At 41.8% G+C, this 18947-nt stretch overlaps 1 protein-coding gene across 3 annotated transcripts in view; it reads right to left on the bottom strand.

The window, feature by feature from the left end:
* RMND1 (required for meiotic nuclear division 1 homolog) overlaps positions 1-18788 on the bottom strand; it is a 43441-nt gene extending 24653 nt beyond the window's left edge. Inside the window, exons 1-3 of one of the 3 annotated variants that reach the window (XM_037156856.2) lie at positions 18661-18788; positions 13555-14069; positions 5346-5454 (exon numbers count right to left, since the gene is read on the bottom strand). In XM_037156856.2, coding sequence (XP_037012751.2) covers positions 5346-5454; positions 13555-14055 — 610 coding nt within the window. In that variant the 5' untranslated portion in view covers positions 14056-14069; positions 18661-18788. Of the gene's footprint in view, positions 1-5345; positions 5455-13554; positions 14070-17066; positions 17157-18435; positions 18457-18660 lie in introns of those variants that run through there. The other 2 variants (XM_037156858.2, XM_037156857.2) reach the window with 2 other exon arrangements.
* Positions 18789-18947: the final 159 nt, after the last annotated feature.

Here is an 18947-nt window from a genome sequence, read left to right as displayed (position 1 = left end):
TGAGGATAAAGGTTAGCTCTTCTTTAAATGTTTTGTAAAATTCTCCTGTGAAACCATCTGGTCTAAGGCTTTTCTGTGCTGGGAGTTTTTTGATTACTGCTTCAATTTTATTAGCTGTAATTGGTCTGTCCAGGCTTTCTGCTTCTTCTTCATTCAGTTTTGGGACATTATATTTTTCTAGAAATTTTTCCATTTTACCCTGGTTTTCCAATCTCTTGGCATATAGTTGTTCATAGTAATTTCTTATAATCCTTTGTATCTCTGTATTATCAGTTGTAATTTCTCCTCTTTAATTTCTGATTTTGTTTATTTGGGTCCTCTCTCTTTTTTTCCTTGAGAAATGTGCTTAAAGGCTTGTCAATTTTGTTTACTGTTTCAAAGAATCAGCTCCTGGATTCACTGATCCTTTGGATTACTGTTTTAGTCTCTATGTCATTTAATTCTGCTCTGATCTTGGTTATTTCTCTTCTGCTCACTATGGGCTTTGTTTGTTGTTGTTCCCCCAGTTTCTGTAATTGTGGGGCTGGGTTTTTTATTTGAAATGTTCCTATATTTTTTTAGGCAGGCCTGTATTGCTATGAACTTCCCTCTCAGGACAGTCTTTGCTGTGTTCCATAAGCTTTGGACTGTTGTGTGTTCATTTTCATTTGTTTCCAGAGACTTTTTTATTTCTTCCTTGATCCCATTATTGACTCATTCATTGTTTAATAGCATGGTATTCAATCTTCATGCATTTGAATGTTTTTGAGTTTTTTCCTTGAGGTTGGTTTCTAGTTTCAGTCCCTTGTTGTCAGAGAAAATGCTTGATATGATTTTAATTTTCTTGAATTTGTTGAGGTTTGTTTTTTGTCCTGTCGTGGTCTATCTTTGAAAATGTTCCATGTGCATTTGAAAAGAATGAGCACTTTGTTTCTTTGGGATGGAAGGTTCTCACTCTCTATATCTGTTATGTCCATTTGATCTAATGCGTCATTCACTTCCACAATATCCTTGTTATTTTGTTTGGAAGATCTACCCAGTTTTGACAGTGGGGTGTTAAAATCCCTTAGTATAAGTATGTTGCCTCTATATCTTTCTTAAAGTCCTCCATGATTTTCCTTATATTCTTGGATGCTCCTATGTTGGGTGCATATTTATGTTTACAATTTTGTCTTCTTGATGGATTCTTTCCTTGAGTATTACAAAGTGCCCTTCTGGGTTCTCTTTACAGCCATTGTTTTGAAGTCTATTTTGTCTGATATGAGTATTGCTACCCTAGCTTTTTTTTCTCTGTCCATTTGCTTGGAATATTTTTTCCAATACTTTGATTTCAGTTTGTGTAGGTCTTTGTTCTGAAGTCGGTCTCTTGTAGGCAGCATGTGTGGGTCATGTTTTCTTATTTATTTAGCTACCCTAAGTATTTAATCCATTAACATCTAAGGTTATTACTGATAGGGATTTATTAATTTTCTACCCTTTTTATCTGTGTTTCTCTTGCTCTCTTTTCTTTCCTCTTCTTATAGTAGACCCTTTAGCACATCTTAGAGAGCTGGTTTGGTGGAAGCATATTTTTTCAGCCACCTTTTGTTGAGGAAACTCCTTATTTTGCCTTCCATTTCAATCGGGAGCCTCGCTGGGTAGGGCAGTCTCGGTTGCAGGCCTTTGTTTTTCATTACTTGGAATATTTGTTGCCATTCTCTCCTGACTGGAATGCTTCTGTTGAGAAATCAGCTGCTTGTCTTATGGGAACTTCTTTTGTATGTTACTTCTGGTTTCTCCCTTGCTGCCTTTAAGATTCTCTTTGTCTTTAAAACTTGGCATTTTAATTATGGGGTGTCTTGCAGTAGTCATCTTTGGGTTCATCTTAATTGGGACCCTCTGTGCTTCCTCGTGTTTTTTTCCCTCTCTAGGTTCAGAAAGTTTCCTGTCATTACTTTTTCAAATCAGGTTTCTATCCCTTGTTTCTTTGCCTTTCCTTCTGGTACTCCTATGATTCAAATGTTGTTGCATTTCATATTATCTTACAAGCTCCCTTAAGCTACGTTCATATTTTTTGAGTCTTTTTTTTGTGCAGCTGCTCTACCTGCGTGTCTCTTTCCACCTTGTCTTCCAGCTCATTAATTTGGTCCTCTGCTACATACTGCTTGCTTGTAACTCCTTCTACTGTGTTTTTTATTTCAGAAATTGTATTTTTCATTTCTTCCTGGTTTTTGTGTACAGTTTTTTTTATTGATTATGCCATTACATTTGTTCTATTTCCCCTCCTCCATTCCCCTCCACCCTGCACCCCCTCCCCCACCATTCCCCCCTTTAGTTCATGACCACGTGTCTCAAGTTCTTTAGATTCTATATTTCCCCTACTATTCTTACCCTCCCCCTATCTATTTTCTATCTACTGTCTATGCTACTTATTTTCTGTACCTTCTCCCCCCTTCTCCTTCTCCCACTCCCCTGTTGCTAACCCTCCATGTGATCTTCATTTCTATGGTTCACTCCTGATCTAGTTGTCCTCTTAATTTGCTTTTGTTTTAGGTGTGGTTGTTGATAACTGTGAGTTTGCTGTCCTTTCACTGTTCATCTTTTTTATCTTCTTTTTCTTAGGTAAGTCCCTTTAACATTTCATATAATAAGGGCTTGGTGATGATGAACTCCTTGAATTTGATCTTATCTGAGAAGCACTTTATCTGTCCTTCCATTCTAAATGAAAACTTTGCTGGATAGAGCAATCTTGGTTGTAGGCCTTTGGTTTTCGTGACTTAGAATACTTCTTTCCAGCTTCTCCTTGCCTGTAAGGTCTCTTTTGAGAAATCTGCTGACAGTTTCATGGGAAGTCCTTGGTAGGTGACTGTCCTCTTATCTCTTGCTGCTTGTAGGATTCTCTCCTTCATTTTAATCTTGGCTAATGTAATGATGATGTGCCTTGGTGTGTTCCATCTTGGGTCCAACTTCTTTGGGACTCTCTGAGCTTCCTGGATTTCCTGGAAGTCTATTTCCTTTGCCAGAACGGGGAAGTTCTCTTTTATTATTTGTTCAAATAAGGTTTCAGCTCATGACTGTTCCTCTTCCCCTTCTGGTACCCCTATAATTCGAATGTTAGAATGTTTAAAGATGTTCTGGAGGTTCCTAAGTTTCTCCTCATTTTTTTGAATTCTTGTTTCTTCATTCTTTTCTGATTGGTCATTTTTTCCTTCATTCTGGTCTACTCCCTTGATTTGAGTCCCAATTTCCTTTCAATTACTATTGGTTTCCTGTGCATTACCATTCATTTCAATTAATTTAGCCTTCATATGTTTGTCTAATTTGTGGCTAAAATCAACCAGTTCTGCGAGCATCCTGATCACCAGTATTTTGAACTGTGCATCTGAAAGTTTGGCTATTTCTTCATCACTTAGATTTATCAGCTCTGGGGCTCTGAGTTGTTCTTGAGCAATGTTTTTATCTGTTTGTGCCTGTTACGTATGAAGGGTGGAGCCTTAGTTGTTTACCAGGGCAGGGCCACCCAGGTGGCTGGTTTGTGATGCTGTATGTGGGGGCGGGGTCAGAGAGGGAAAATTGGCGTCCTTTCCCCTCGCCCAGTCCCTCCCACCGCTCGCCCCCGGCCTGTTTATCCGAGCGGAAATGTGCGAGCCCACCACCCTGCGCCATGCAGTCTCAGTGCTCGCCTCTTCACTGGTTTATCTGCATGCAAATGCTCGACCGACCATAGACAGCCAGCCACACCTCTTCAGTGTCAGCCCCTAGCTAGCCCGCACCTGGGATCTGTGCCCTCGGCTGCCTGCACACCACCCTGGTTGGTGATCTTTTTGGCCAACCTGCTCTGCTGCTGGCTTTGCCCCTCTTATCGGTTTAGCTGAGCATTTCGTTGTTTTTGGACTCCGTATTGTCAATTTTCTGTGTGGTTTGGTTGCGTTTATTATTGTTAAAACTTTGTTGTTTTTAGATTTGGTTGTGCGAGGACGCAAGGTGTTTCCACCTATGCCTCCATCTTGGCGGAAGTCTCTGTTTATAGTTTCGATTTCCTTTTTCATACTGTTGTAGTTCTCACTCAGTTCCTTGGGCATCCTTATTACTATTATTTTGAATTCTATATCTGATAATTTGCTTACCTGCTTTTCATTTAGCTCTTTGAGTGGGGAGTCTTCCATTCCTTTTGATTGCAGGGGTTTTTCGTCTCCCTATTTTAGGTGACTTTTTTTGTTTGTTTCTGCACTTTCTGATGTTCTGCTTTGCTAGCTGTGTTTGTAGGGTGAACTTGTACGGTAGGAATTCTGTGGGATTCAGTGGTGTGGTCTCTTTGATTTCCTGGTCAGGATGCTCTATGGTTGCCCTTTCTTCTGTTTGTGAAAAGGTATATATAATTACTTAACCTCAGATTAGGATCCTCAAAATTTCAGAATTCCTGGTAGAAGCTGGGGGATACGGATTGAGACTAAATCCTAAATTATCTTTTCTGGTGGAACTCAAAACTTCACTAAATCCTACAGAGAGTGGCGTTCACCTACGTAGGCAAGAGCACCGTAAGTGGAAATGGAAGACTCAGCAGTGAGAATGGTCCACAAAGCCCCCACCTGTGCAGTGGGCAGGCCACCCAGTCTGATTGCCAAGGCCAATTTTCCATCTTAGGGACCCTGGACACAGCTCTGTTTTTCTAAGTCAATTACGTCTGTTTTTGCCACCAAATAAAGCAAACGATCTGTTCAGATCATCAAGGCTGAAAAAGCATAACAACATTTCAACTATTTCTTCTGGGATCAACGACTTTTAAGAATTTTCTATGTAGCAGGAGGGTTTTCAACCTACTGTTTCTGCTACTTTGAGGTAACTTCATGAATTTTCATCAAAGTTTTCCAAGTTACTTATTTTTTAATAATGTAGGCTATTTTCTCAAGAATCCTTCTGATGCTATTCTAATCTCCTCAGTTCATTTTAGTATTATGTTTATCTTTTTTTTTATTTTTCTTAAAGTATTGGATTACTTGTAATCCAAGTCTAAAAAATTTGTAAGTTTTTCTTAAAAGGCTCTCCCCAACATTTCTATCAACTTTTTGGTTCTTCAGTAATACTAAAACAACTTTTTAATGCGACCGGAAATGAAGGGTCATGGCCTCTGACCATCCCAAGTATGTATTAGTGATGCTCTACAGCTTAATGGATCTTACTGATTTTAATCTGAGAACTTAGTCCTCTGTAAATTTTTAAAATATCTTATTTTTGTATGTCTACAAAAAGGTTCAACACCACTTTTATGATGCAATCCCTTAAATAGAAAATGAAATTTAAGCACATGCATATTTCAAACAGTATCATAGGAAAGTTATTTTCTAATGCACTTTAACATACTTGGCCCCAGGTTCAAAAAGATGTACCTCTAGGCAAGCTTGTCACTTCAACATATCCGTGAGAGGTCAGGTCTTGAGAAAGAGTGCCAAGGTGATACTCGTCCGCAGTTGCAAACGCTGTGCAGTGCATCAGGTCCTGTTTTAGCGAGATTAGCATGACACAAGTTAGCGAGTGGCTGGAGTGTCTGCAACGATTGCTGTCACCTTACAAGGCTCTGTTTTGCAAAGACAGTATTTTTTCAGACATTTCAAAGGCTCATAGAAGATGTATATTAAGGATGAGAAGAAAGTAGCAACAGGGAGATAGAATGCAGCTCAATGTACAAAAGGATTTGCTCCTGCAAGCCAAAAGACCAAACAGGCTATGCTGAAAGGAAAGCTGCTCCCCACCTGCTAGTGTTTCAAGCACAGACTGAACAAAAGATACAGAGGAAAGCATCATATAGGTGCCTGGATGAAATGATGCTTAAAAAGTCTCCCCACCCCTGATTTTCCATGGTATTTTTCAGAGCAATATTATTATTTAAGATCACTTAATAGCTTGTTGCTGGCCTTGTCTTGTAAAAGCAAAGATAGCTCTAAATCTACAAAGAAATTACCAAAATTTTACCCTGGTTGATATTAAACAAAAAGTCTGTCAATCTGAGACAGCATCCAGGTTTGGTTAGTGCTTCGGTTCCTGCACTGAGTCTCGTCTGTGAGCATTTGTGAACTTCCGTGGTTTAGGAATACGTCACAGTGCAAGCTGTAACCCATTGCTGAGTCCTGCTATCAGTTTAGGGGCCTAAACAAGCTTTAAAAAACACTAGAGTACATCATTCACAGTAATGATGTTTTATTTTATGAAGTTTTCTGTCACTTAGATATGTCTAAGTATGTATATAAGGTCACCATGGACATATAAAATATGTTTCTCATTTTGGAATGTGGTCAATAAAATTCAAAAGCTGTTGGCACAGGTGCTAAGAGTTCATGCACAGATTTGTTTAAGAACATCAGAATAACAATAATGCCCACTTTATAGAGGTTTGTTGTAAATGTAAACGAGCTGATGGATGACAATGGCTTTGAGCCACTACTGGCACACAGTGTTTAACATTTCTTATAGTTATTAAACCATCAAAGTTTATGGAGGTTAAAAAGTCTGTCAAGTAACTTACGTCTGAATATGTTCATAGTTTTGTGTTTTGTATCTGTTGGTCAGAACATTACTGATTCTATTCTTTTGATATATATGGGGCTTTGGCCCATCATTGGTAAAAAGAGGTTTGAGAGTCACTAAATCCAAATTTACTCCCAGGATTTACTCATCTCCGTTCCTGAATCCCTTCCCTGTCTGGTCCATTCCTGGTATGAAACTCAAGGACAGCAGTATATTAATTCCTTGTGTCCTCCCACTTTTGCAACTGAACTCTGGGCCCTTTCTCAAGACCTGGCCTAATCCCCCCCCCCCCCTTTGCCTTTTCTTCAACCTGTTAGTTCTAACGTGTGGTTCAAAAAGTAGCAGAGGTATTCACCGAGGACCTGAGGATACTCACCAACTGAAAAACCTGAAGGTGATCAAGTATCTCCTCATGGGCAAAATGATTTTAATGCAATTGAACAATTACAAGCCACACAAAGCTGAAGCTGCTGTTCATGGTGAGCATGAGCCAATGTATTGCCCTTTTTCCAGTGAAGCCGATACCCATGGTCACATAGGAGGGTAGAAAAACGATCATATGGATCCATACAGTGAAAGCACACGTCCTGGAGCCTAGGAGTCCATTAGCTATGCACGTAAGGTTTAGAACTGCCAGTACTGTTTGTTCTTTTAAGGGTCCACAAAGTTAAAAAGGAGCTCACGGGAAATGAGATTAAACCGACAGAAAGGAATCCTCTTAAGAGGCGGCAGACCAGGTAGGAAGGCCACAGTGGGCTGGTCCTACTCTTGAAGACTAGACAAATTTTCTGAAGCTTGCTAAGCAAAAGCACAGTCCACCAGGCTGGATGTCAGAATGACCTCAGTGACCGACAAAGCTGACATGCTTAGTTTGTCTGGGCTGGAGTAAGACGCGCAGGAGACGGAGGAGAAGGCAGGGGTAAGGAGGAGGTCCAGCGCTTTCCGTGGGGGATCTGTTCCTACCAAGTGGAAATGGCAGAGCCCGACTGTCTCCAGAATCGGAACTGTAAACTTGCTGCCCAACCCAAGGTGACTCCCGTAGTGCTTTTAAGATCCGAATTATCCAGCCACACTCAATAGCAATTTCACACAAAACCCACATTCCTACCATCTTCTGATCAAGGGGAAAATAGACTAGGGTTGAGGAAGGGGCCTGGGTTCTCCAGCCCACGCAGTTCTTCCCACTCCCTACTGTCTCACCTGCTCCACCCCCCTCCCCCTGAAACTGACCAGACACTGACCATCTGTGCTGAAAATTTATACTATTTTGTACTCTCAAAAATGGGGCAAGGCAAGGCATTTAATCATTTCCATGAGAAAATGTATTCTGAGCTCCAAACAGTCAGATTATAAATAAACTGTAAAACACAATCTGTTTTTCGCCTAGCCATTCCAAAGATCTTTTTTGCAGATTTTCTGAAGATTGTCCCATTTCCTTCTCTCACCATGTCCTATTTAGTCTGGCTCAAAGTTCTGGCCAATGTCACATGGCGTATGTGGCCTACCACACTACTCTCCGCATCCTTAGACTTGAATCTGAATCTCTGTTTAAGTTATGGCTTCTTCTATTAACAAATGACTCAGAAAGCTTTTCGATTTGACTTGGAAGACATATCTGTTTTATGGTTTTATTTCTTTTGCTTTTAAATTTCAAGATTGTATTTAAATCCATTTAGTAAAGGAAAAGAAGACAATGGAGTGTCTTGTTTTTGCATTTCTCTCCTATTAATCGAAGGTGTTGCAACTTTGTGAGATGTTCATTTTCATACAGGTCTTTCTTAGTTTTTTTATAGTGAATTATTACCTAGTAAGCATTTTATACATATACACACACAGCACAAATTTAAAGTTTTAAAATGGGGTCAACAATTTATTCTTAAATAAATGTGCCAAAGCAATCAAAATAGTCATTGGAGTTGAGAACTAAATTTAGGCCTTTCTATTTTAAAATGTTGAAACAAAACAACCCAAAGCCAAGAAAACCACAGCATTTTCAGTATGTGTTTTTTGTTTTTTTCACCCTGGCCAGCAAAAACATGTTCCAGCAGATGGGGCTAGAAATCTATATATGATTCTTGTTTTAGAGCATCACACGCGTTGATGAAACACTTTGCATAAAGAGGGAAGTTTATTTTTTTCACATTCTATGACTGGAGAACATTACTGAATTACAGAAATTTGCTTGTATGTTACAAAGGGAGAAATGCATGCTTTTCCTGTTATGTACACATTGTAGGTGAATGTTATTAACATAGATACACTTTATGTTACTGGTATGATGCTTTACTTTAGCTTTTTGACTGCAACCTATGGTGAGAAATCATTTCATATACACAGTGCACACATACATATATGCACACACACCAAGAACTGACACAAAGCTTCCCCAATGTTTCTTACCTTTACCATTTGTAAGGCATTCCTATACTTCCTTTTCTATTGCATTAATTAAAAAATCAACAACCCGCTAGTTAAACTTACAACACACTGTGGGGGTTCATAGGAAAACCAACCTCGGGCGTTCCAGCAGCCCTCACTCGTGCGGGGCTCGGCTTGGGCAGCTCGGAGCGGCACTCTTCATGCTCCGGCCTTCTACTCCTGACAGACAGGACGTGCCTGGCCGCACAGACGTTGCTGGGATAGAGTATGAGCCAGTGCGAGGGGGATGAGTATCTCAGTAGGTTATGATCTTTGCCAATAGGACCGGGTAGAGCTGATTCTGACAGAGAGGGTGCTGGACCTCACCCCGCCACTTCTGAGAGCGTGCTGTGTGGCAGAGGAAAGTGGGCGAGCTCAGGGGCACTTGTGGGGAATGAGACAAATCATGCCCCCTTTCTGGTACCAAGGACAGTCCCTCCCTGTCTTGATCCAGAGGAACAGACAGGACTACAGTGTCACAGCGGATTCGCCAGCCCTGTGCTGCCTGCACAGAGATGGAGTGGTCCTGCATTTGGGGCACTTTTCAGCCCCAGGGAGCAAGTACCTAGTCACATCTTAAGACTGTGTTCACCTGTGCAAAGTAACATCACCAGAAAATAATGTTCCAAAATTATAGTATTGCAGATCACTTTAGAAAGGCTTTTTAGATTTAGAAATGTAAGTTTGTCTTAATATTTTCCTGGGCTTTTAGAGAGAAACCATATTTTTTTTTCTGTTTCTGTAAAACTCCAACTGAAGTCACATCCATTATGTTACAGAATCTCTCCTATAGAAAGGACCCAGGATATAAATGACTCCTTAAATTTCATGATGGAGGAAGTTATTTCTTGTAAGACATTTTAATGTTTTCCTTCTCCCCCCACCCCACCAGGCAACAAGAAATATATAACCCAGGAGGACTTCCTTCTTTCTTTAATCATTGGGCTTCTCAGAACTCCATGTTCAACTGAATGAGTTATTCATACCAGGTGCTCGATAACATATATTTCTCTGTTCGTGTCGATTGTTTGCTCTATTGTAAAGGTAATGCTTTTATCATCTCACTTGAAACTGTATTAAATTTTGAAACTCTACTTCAAATCCTTCCATGGAGGCATAAGAAAAAATCTTTTTTTTAAATTTATTTTTTATTGATTATGCTGTTACAGTTGTTCTATTCCCCCCTTCATTCCCCTCCACCCTACGCCCCCGTCCCCACCATTACCCCCCTTTTAGTTTATGACCATGTGTCTCAAGTTCTTTAGATTCTATATTTCCCATACTATTCTTGTCCCCCCATCTATTTTCTATCTACTGTCTATGCTACTTATTTTCTGTACCTTCTCCCCCCTTCTCCTCCTCCCACTCCCCTGGTGCTAACCCTCCTTGAGATCTTCATTTCTATGTTTCCACTCCTGATCTAGCTGTCCTTTTAGTTTGCTTTTGTTTTAGGTGTGGCTGTTAATAACTGTGAGTTTGCTGTCCTTTCACTGTTCATGTTTTTTTTTAAACTTCTTTTTCTTAGATAAGTCCCTTTAACATTTCATATAATAAGGGCTTGGTGATGATGAGCTCCTTGAATTTGATCTTATCTGAGAAGCACTTTATCTGTCCTTCCATTCTAAATGAAAGTTTTGCTGGATAGAGCAATCTTGGTTGTAGGTCTTTGGAGTTCATGACTTGGAATACCTCTTTCCAGCCCCTTCTTGCCTGTAAGGTCTCTTTTGAGAAATCCGCTGACAGTCTGATAGGGACTCCTTTGTAGGTGACTGTCCCCTTAGCTCTTGCTGCTTGTAGGATTCTCTCCTTCATTTGAATCTTGGCTAATGTAATTATGATGTGCCTTGGTGTGTTTCATCTTGGGTCCAACTTCTTTGGGACTCTCTGAGCTTCCTGGATTTCCTGGAAGTCTATTTCCTTTGCCAGATCGGGGAAATTCTCCTTTATTATTTGTTCAAATAAGTTTTCCACTGGTGGCTGTTCCTTTTTCCCTTCTGGTACTCCTATAATTTGGATGTTGGAGTGTTTAAAGATGTCCTGGAGGTTCTTAAGATTCTCCTCATTTTTTTGAATTCTTGCTTCTTCACTCTTTTCCCTTTGGCCATTGTTTGCTTTCTTCTGGTCCACTCCATTGATTTGAGTCCCAGTTTCCTTCTCATCGCTATTGGTTTCCTGTGCAATTCCATTCATTTCAACTAGTTTCGCCTTCATATGTTTGTCTAATTTGTGGCTATAATCAACCAGATCTGTGAGCATCCTGATCACCAGTGTTTTAAACTGTGCGTCTGAGAGTTTTGCTATTTCTTCATCGCTTAGATTTATAGGCTCTGGGGCTTTGAGATCTTCTTGAGCCATTTTTGGTCTGTTTGCGCCCATTAAGTAAGAGGAGTGGAGCCTTGAACTCCCAGGTTGCTGGGTTGTGACGCTGTATGTGGAGGCGGGGTCAGAGCGGGGAAATGGCCGCTGCCTCCCACTGCTGGGGCTGCTGGCTCTCATCTAATCGCCCACTCACTCGCTTGTCTATCTGCACACGAATGTGCGACCACAGTCAACCCGCAGCCCTGCTCCCTCGCTGTTTCCCCGCGGTTGCTGAATTGCCCGCCAGGTCCAACCCTGCGCCTGGATTCCGCGCACCTGAGTCCGTCTGACAGAGTTTTCCTGTGCTACCCCGCTCTGCCAGCTGCTGGTTTCGTCCCTCTTACCGGTCAGGCTGAAGAATTTGTTGTTATCAGACTTCCGAAAAGTTCAATTTTCTGTGTTTTGGCTGTGTTTTCTGTTGCTATTATTTAGTTGTCTCTAAACTTGGTTGTGTGCGGAAGCACGGCATCTACACCTATGCCTCCATCTTGGCGGAAGTCCTCAAAAAAAATCTTAAAGAAAAATAAAAAATGGACTTGAGGAAGATTGCTTCCAAGTATAAGAACAGCGCAGAGAAATAATGCCCTTTTGGTCGTTTACAACCGACAACGACAAGAAAAGGTGGCATCTCTGTCCTCGCCAGCGTCTCTGTAAGAAACTGGGCTGGGCACTGCTGCGAGATGTGACAGAAGAAAGCAGGCGGCTGATCGTCCTCTTGCTGTGTGCGCTGCGGGTTCAGGGTTTTATCTCAGTCACTGAGATAATGGATTTCCTGGACTATCACAAATCTAAACAATGCAACAGAAAAAGCAGGACCCAGGAGGAGGAAATGGGGAGAACAGCGCATACACACCTCTCCCGTCCTGTATATCCTGGGTTTGGAGAAACCATACACGAATTTAAATAAACTAGAATCCAAATAAAAAATCATTCATTGCTTCCTAACTTCATAACCTGAAGATGGGTGATGATGGTATGCACATCTTTTCAAAGGTGGTAAAAAAATACAACAAAATTAAACATGCTTAGGGTCTACTCTGTTTAGACAGACATGCTACCTGTTTTCTGACAGATTGAGCGGGCTCGATCAAGTTTTAAACAGTCTACATTCCTATTTTTAATTTTTTAAAAAGATTTTATTTATTTATCTTTAGAGGGGAAGGGAGGGAGAGAAATAGCACAATGTGGTTGCTTCTCATGTGCCCCCTTCTGGGGACCTAGTCCACAACCCAGGTATGTGCACTGATTGTGAATCAAACCAGCAACCCTTTCTTTGCTTCGCAGGCTGGCACTCAATCCACTGAGCCACAGCAGCCAGGGCTCAACATTCCTATTTTAAATGTTGAGATACACAGACATAAAAATCCTTTTGCTTCTTTTCCATTCTTTATAACTTAATATCCACTTATCAAGTATAAGGCACAGTTCTAGGTATTATGTAAGATAATAAAGTTAACAAAGGGCTTGACCCTGACCCTAAGTATTCATCATTTAGAGGAGAAATATGATTACAGCTGACAAATTCCCATATACCTTGTAAAGTGAATGAAAATACCTCCTTCAACCTTCAAAGAATAAAAAAGCAAAAACCCTCCCCTGTGGCCCTGGCTGGTGTAGCTCAGTGGACTGAGTGCTAACCTGTGAACCAAAGGGTTGCAGGTTCACTTTCCAGTCAGGGCACATGCCTGGGTTGCAGGCTAGGTCTGAGAGTTGGGCACCTGCAAGAAGTAACCACACATTGATGTTTCTCCCTCTCTTCCTCCCTCCCTTCCCCTCTCTCTAAAAATAAACAAATAAAATCTTTAAAAAAATTTTTCCCCCTGCCTTTTGATTTGTCCTTACAACGCCATTTCATCTCTCCTCCCACGCCGTCACCATGGACTAATGAATGCTTACCTGTCTGCATAGCTATGACAAAAATTGTCAATTCAATAAAGAATTCCTACAGTTTCACTTTTTTTCAAATGGGTGTTTTTTAACAGTACCACTCCTAGACTGAATTTAATACTAGCCTTCTTTTTCAAAGTTTCCTTGGGCCAATAACTAACCCTTCTATAAATTATATTTTTACATTTAATTGCCTATATTTTGTCTTTATAAATATCACGAATTCTTCAAATTAAGATTTTGATTCCCTTTGGATAGACCAAGTTTTACTACTGGCCTCGAAGATGTGGATGAAAACACTGTGGAGCTGGTCGCTAATTCCCTCACGCCTGCGGCGAGGATGCGTGTGATCTACAGCTTACGAGTGGACGGCTATTACGGAACAGAAGGGCCCCCACCGCACATTTTTACCTCGTTCACAGCCAGAACTGGAAGGTTGGTCCTGGAGGGCTGCCTGGTCCTCGATGCTTTCAGTGGTCTCTTGATTTGCGGAAAGTCTCGTTTAGAAACCAGTGTTTCTGTTGCTGCAGATGAGTAATGCCTCGCTAGTATTTTTATAAACCACTTAAGACCAAACAGATTTGGTTTGTGAGTCGCCTTCCAGGGAGTACCCGACTCCCTGGGTGGAAGGTGCACTCGTTCATCTCGGCAACATGCAGTGTTTAATGCACAGAATATGTTTGTGTCCGATATGTTCCGGTTCATTTCCAAAATCTGGGACTCGGTCAGACTACCAGCTGCTGTATGAGGAAAGAACAAATCCAAGTTTTGACTTCTTGTCACGGTGCCACGTGCTGCACTCTCAAATCCCTTAAGCAGTTTTCCTGTTCGACGAATGAGTCTTTGGCATCGATGGGCTTTTGATAAGACACGGTGAGGCCCGGTCAGGGCCCTGAGAAGTCCAGCTGACATGACCACATCCCAAGCTAAAGAACAAGAATTCAAAGAGCAGGTTTAAAAAGAGTTTCAAAAAGTACTTAATAAAGGGGGCTAAAAGGGAACACCTGTAACAGTGTCAACAATAAAAATAAATACAAATTTTCCTAGGTAACAGGCATATTTCTGTAAAAAATATCTGCAAACCAGATACATCCTAACCTGAGTCTAGCAAAAAACAAAACACAAAACTCAAAAACCCCACCAAGGTTAAAATATAAATAGGAGTATTTCTGCCACTTTTCCATAGATTAAGATAATTTGCTCTTTAAAAGTAAGCCTGTGGTAGGCAATTAATAATAATTCTTCAAAAAAATAACACATTAGGTGTGGGGGATTCAGGTATGAATCACTGATTTCAGAATTCGCGGTCTAGCAGCAGAACCAGACAGACTACTGTGATAAGCCCTAAAACGGAGGAACATACAACACAAATTACTGTGGGGCCCAGGGCAGGGAGTGTCTGGGGTAAGACATGGGCAGGACAAATTCAGAGGTGACACTTTGAACTGGGTCTCAACAGGGCAGAGGGCAAATCAAACACCCAGGCCCCCAGTTTTGTTCACCTGACAATCAAGTACTAATTTCAGGGGAGGCCTGAGAGATCAGGACAGAAGCAGAGCCAGTGGCCAGATGACAAGGGATCCGGAAGAGTTTCTGCAGGTTGGGAGCTTATGCCACAGCTCTCGAATGTGAGACTCCCACGGTCAAAGGTACATCTCAGAAACGTATGTTTGGTAATGACGTAGAAGAAGACTGGAGAGAGGCTAAAGGCATCACTCACCGAGAACTTTCTACGCACCAAGTGCCTTTGTTCACCTCACAATTACCCAGAAGGCATTTCTCAGGTCAGGACACTGATGCTTAGAGAGACTACTGGTCACAGTTAGCAGGTTGCAGAGATGTGATTAAAACACAGGCTTTTCCAAATTCAAATATAACACCTGTAACAACTGCAGTGTACCACCTTCCATCCGTCAGAAGGAAGAGGACAAGGATGAGTCCCAGTGATACTTAGGAGGTGGAACCTGTTGCTTCCAAAATGTGCTGACAAGTTGGAATTCCGTATCTCAGCCTAGTCCAATGAGATATTATAGTGCACCTCTAATTAGTACTATTCCCTGCCAGTTGAACCAGTGGATTTTGAAGGAAATACTCATAGAAAATTTGTACACACAGACCTGGATTCTTCCACTCTCTTCTAGGAACTTCTTACCTCCAAACTCTAAAGACTACCTTCATGTAGAGATTACGTGAAGCACCAGGACAAAGAAAAGAAAAGAAAAGCTCCAGGACAAGCAAGAAGTGTGTTTTTCTGTCCCTCTGCTGAGAAAGACAGAGGCGCCGCATTTAAGGCGTCCAACATGCAAAAATGCTCAGGCTTCACTAAACACTAGAACACACCTCAGGCTCATATGCTCTGAGCTGTACGATAGCCACTAGGTTTAAGTGGCTATTGAGCACTCGAAATGTGGCTCAGTAAAATAAGAAAAAATTTCTCCTGTACGTTGTCTTTTATACAGGCTGGAGCAAAAGTAGGTTTACAGTTGTGAGTAATGTGAAACATTATTCTTGTATTATTTATTAACTATTGTGTTATTTTCCATATGAACAACTATAAACTACTTTTGCCCCACTTTGTACTTAATACAAAAAGTAAACGATCTCAATAATTTTTGTGTTATCTGTTGAAATAATATTTTTAGATATATTGGGATGCATAAAATGAATTAAAATTAATTTCATCCATTTACTTTTATACTTTTAAAGTGTCTAGAAAACTTGTTCCAAATGTGGCTTGCGTTGCACTTCCACTGGACGGGCTGCTCTGGGCCTTGTCAACACCAGTAACTGCAACCTCATACTCTCAATTTCAAGCACACTACTCTCCAAACACCACTTCCGATCTTTCATGTTCACTGCCTCTATTACCCAATTCCAGCAATTCTTCAACCCAAATAGATGCAACCTGCAATTAGATGATCCAACCACTTTCCTACCGTCCCTCACCCTCCACTTCACTTCTTCCAGACCCGGTTTATATTTCATGGTCTATCTCTGTAATCTCTTCCCCACCCCCACCTTAAATCCCTTGCACCCCTCTCTCTGCCACTAACCCACATGACATAACCTTAGTCTGAACTAAGTATCACTCACCTAATTTGTGCCTGGACTCCTGCAGCTGAACATGGCTGGAGACAACCAGTCAATCCACTGACCAACCGTGCATGCCATCTGGCCTTACTTTAAAATTGTGACCACTCACTTCAGGTGGGCCTTTCATACTGCTCAACATCTTAACCCTGTGTCCCTCCCATATTCTTCTCTCCACTCTCTCCTCACACCTTCAAGGCCTCCTCTTCCTTTTTCACTCTCAGTAATGACCTTGCTTCCTTTCAGGTTGACAAAACAGAGAACTTCCACAAGCTCTCTGCCGTCAACTGCCTGCCCACATATTGCTTCTGTGCCCACAGACTTTGTCATCCCTTCTGCTGTTCCATCTAGAGCCAGGTCCTCAAGCTGCACACTGAATCTCATCCTTTCCTGCCTACAGAAGGAATGATTAAACTCTTCCTCCCGCTTCCATGCCATTTATTTTCTCCTCTCTACTGGCACATTCCTATTAGCATGCAACTATGCTTTAATTTCTTCCATCTTATAAAAACACAACTGTCCCCTTGCTCCATCTTCCCTTCCATATACTATACCTTTTCTCTGAGCTCCCTTCCTTTTAGAGGAGTTTTATTTGCTGTCTCCAACTCCTCGACTCTGACTTTTCTCAAACCCACTCCAATCAGGCTTTCATTCCTACCACTTCACCAAAACCCACTTGTCAAGGCCACCAATAGCCTCCATATTTCTAAGTCCAATGGTCACTTCTCTGTCTCTGTTTTGCCTGACTTATCAGCAACATCTGATACAGTTGATACCTCCACCCACCTGAAGAACCTTCTCTTGGCTTTTAGGAGACCACACTGACAACTTACCTAACACACTGGCTGCACCTTTGGTCTCTTGCTGGTTTCTCAATCCCTCAAAAATGGAACGAGCCAAGGCTTATTATCTGAACCACTTCTCTATTCTTGGATCTTGGTGATTTTACCCGATCTCATGGTCTCTCACACCATCCTACACATGAATGAATATCAAATATTCATCTCTATTCTCATTCACATAAAAAGTGTAACATGCTCAAATGTCAGCTTCTGAAATCTTCCTACAAATCTTATTCTTCTCAGCCCTCCCGCTCCCACCCCCAACTCATGAAATAGCAATCACATCCTTACCTTTGCTAAAGCCAAAACCCTGGAGTCTACCTTGACTCTTTTGTTCATTCTTCACACCCAATCTCTCAGGAAACTCCACTGGCTTCATTCCAACTAGTTCTGACCATCAACACTGCTCCCACCCTGGTCCAAGTTGCTGTCTTTCCCAAAGATTATTGTGATAGCCCCCTATCTTATCCTCCCTACTTCTGGTCTTGGCCTCATACAGATTTCTTCTCAACACAGCAACCAAAGCGATCATTTGACAACTTAAATCAGGTCACATCTTTCCTTTGTATGAAATTTGACAGTGGTCTCATGTTTCACTTGAAATAAAAGCCAAAGACCTTAAAAATAGTTTGTGTGGCCCTGCATTCTCTGGCTCTTTATCACTCTAACTAATCTCCTATACCTCTTTCCCTTGCTCATTTTGCTCCAGTCACTCTGGCCTCTGGATCTTTGCACTTATTGTTCTTTATGCTCTTTCCCCAGGTATCTGTAAGCCTTGGCTCAAACCCCCCACCCACGAAGTCTTCCCCAACCACTGCATCTAAAACACAATCAGCACCACTCTCTATCTTCCACCCCCTTATATTTCTCCATTGCATTTAACGTCGCTGACATACCTAGTATTTTAAATTTAATTCATACAACAAATGTGAACTGAGTTCCTATCATGTGGCAGACCCTGTCCTACTTGCCGAAAATATAGGAAAATAAACAAAAATCCCTACCTTTTGAGCCTTACATCACACTGGAGTGACAGACCATAAACATGGTAAATCAGCACAACACATATTAAATAGTGACGATGCTAGGAGGCATAACGGAGGAAGGGACAGAGTTGTCTCTTTCCCTTTGGAGTTTCTGAGGATGGAGTTTTGTCTTTGATTCATACCCTGTCTCCTGTGACCACAGTGCCCAGCACACAACAGGTCATATTTTTTTGATATGAAATACAAAGCAACTACTCAGCTCATGGGCACATTTTCTACTAAGACACTATCAGCTGGGCTATGATTCAATGGCTCAGTGGCACTAATCTTTGGGAACATATCTTCCAATTCTTCAAACTGAAAAGTTATATTACCTTTGCAGTTACTGCTATACACTGGCTCAAAGGCGTTTCGTAATTGCTTGTGGATTGAGTGCTTTTAACTCCCAGCTAGGTCGACCAAAGATCACTGTTGGCGGCAGGGGACCGTAAAGGTCCCGGTGAAAAGTGTGACGCGAGAGGTTCAGGGGGAGCAGGAGCAAAGGCAAGGGATCACCACATAGGGCCACACAACTTTCTAGGGTAAAGCAGTGCACTAACCTCGCCGCCGGAAGAGAAGAGGGACGCCAAACCGCAAGCTTCCGCCGCCTGGCTGCAGAGAAAGGGCAGAGCTGCAGCGTCTGCCTCTCTTTCCCACCCCTTGCCTCTCTTTCCCACCCTCCCGCAAAAAAACCCACACACTTCCAGCACTGGGGCCCCTCCCAGTGTCCGGCTGCGCAGGCGCACAGAATTTTGTGCCCGGCTAAGCTAGTCGCCCTTTCCACGTGACTGCCAGACCACGTGACCCGCGCTGCCGTGACCTTTTCCGCACCCTGGTGTCTAGGACT

Source organism: Artibeus jamaicensis, unplaced genomic scaffold (assembly GCF_021234435.1).
Source record: "Artibeus jamaicensis isolate MK-2021 breed Jamaican fruit bat unplaced genomic scaffold, CSHL_Jam_final contig_497, whole genome shotgun sequence".
Lineage (NCBI taxonomy): Eukaryota > Metazoa > Chordata > Mammalia > Chiroptera > Phyllostomidae > Artibeus > Artibeus jamaicensis.
The sequence above is the reverse complement of the archived record's forward strand: the minus strand, read 5'-3'. Positions and strand labels throughout refer to the sequence as shown.